At 38.2% G+C, this 1,596-nt stretch overlaps 1 protein-coding gene across 1 annotated transcript in view; it reads left to right on the forward strand.

Moving 5' to 3' along the window:
* The window catches only part of LOC106806694 (gephyrin-like), a 25,451-nt gene that overhangs the window by 11,884 nt on the left and 11,971 nt on the right, over positions 1-1,596 (forward strand). The window contains exons 4-5 of the mRNA XM_014808706.1: positions 231-323; positions 586-680. Coding sequence (XP_014664192.1) covers positions 231-323; positions 586-680 — 188 coding nt within the window. The remainder of the gene's footprint in view (positions 1-230; positions 324-585; positions 681-1,596) is intronic.

Below are 1,596 nucleotides of genomic sequence, written 5' to 3' on the forward strand. Positions count from 1 at the left end.
TTAGGGTTAGGGTTAGTGTTAGGGTTAGGGTACACTTCTGTAGTACAAGTCTGGTACACTTTGTGTATACATATATGCACCTCGGGTACATATCTGTAGTACCTGATACGACAACGACCCCTTGAGTCTTAGTGTAGGACCGATGTACATCGTACGTATTCACTTCAGAAGTGCATGCTTAATCATTGCAATACGTCTTAGTATACTAATAATTTCGATGTGATTTTTAGGAAAAGTTGCTGGCATGGGCTGACAGTAAGGAAGTTGATCTTATTCTTACTACAGGAGGAACAGGCTTTTCACCAAGAGATGTCACACCTGAGGTATGACTGTGCAATTGTACTGATTTCTATTACATCTGTGGTGTCACGTCTGATATATGTAAAAACAGCCGTACTCGTGTCACACCAGGAGCACATATCATTATTTGCAGCCATCAATGAAAATAGGATTAGCCGTACGGAATTACAGCGTTTAATGAAGTGCTGTGACATTTTCATGGCCACCAAACTATGTTATTTGATTTAAGCTGTGTGAATGCTTGTTAAATTTATCTAACGTGCACCTAATTATTTAATCACCTAGGCAACGAGGGAAATCCTCGACCGTGAGGCTCCAGGGCTCAATATCGCCATGGTAACCTCCTCGTTGGAAATCACGCCGCTGGCTATGCTTTCGAGGTAATCTGGCAGGCGTGTAAACGCTGCTGTAACATTGTTCATAAACTATACTGCCTACCTTATGAATACCTGTGCATGGCGGTCTACTTGCGTTTTAGCTCAAAGCAGGCAATGGTAACTGCGTCAACTTCCAAATCACAATCTAGCAAGCCTGCTACTTGTTGTATAGGTGAAATTCTGGTAAAAAATCATGCGGGAACTTGGGTGAGTCAAGATACTGGCTGGCCTTGCACATTTCTTGAACTGAATGGTTGCATCTTGCCAATCTTGTGCATGTACACCTTCTGTATAACACAAAAGAATTTTGGTTGGTCTAGCTCACGGCAGCCAATAGTAACTGCAACAACTTCCTAATCGCAATCTAGCAAACATGTTGCAGGTTTTAGAGATGTTCTGGTGAAAAAATACAACATGAAACTGGGTGAGTGAGGGTGCGGTTTGGCCCTGGTCACAGGAAGCAAACATGGAAAACGCATTTCTTATGCTGAATCAATCGTATAGCTTCCATATAACATACTAGCAGGACACCCGGCGTTGCCCGGGAAATAAAGCGCTCAGTTTGTGACCACTTGGTTGAAAGAAAAATACCCAAAAATATATCTATCTATCTATCTATCTATTTATTATCTATATATCTATCTATCTATCTATCTATTTATTTATATATCTATATATCTATCTATCTATCTATCTATTTATTTATCTATCTATCTATCTATCTATCTATTTATTTATATCTATCTATCTATCTATCTATCTATCTATCTATCTATCTATCTATCTATCTATCTATCTATCTATCTATCTATCTATCTATCTATCTATCTATCTATCTATCTATCTATCTATCTATCTATCTATCTATCTATCTATCTATCTATCTATCTATCTATCTATCTATCATCTATCTATCTAT

This window comes from Priapulus caudatus, unplaced genomic scaffold (genome assembly GCF_000485595.1).
Source record: "Priapulus caudatus unplaced genomic scaffold, Priapulus_caudatus-5.0.1 Scaffold174, whole genome shotgun sequence".
In the NCBI taxonomy this organism is placed as follows: Eukaryota; Metazoa; Priapulida; class Priapulimorpha; order Priapulimorphida; family Priapulidae; genus Priapulus; species Priapulus caudatus.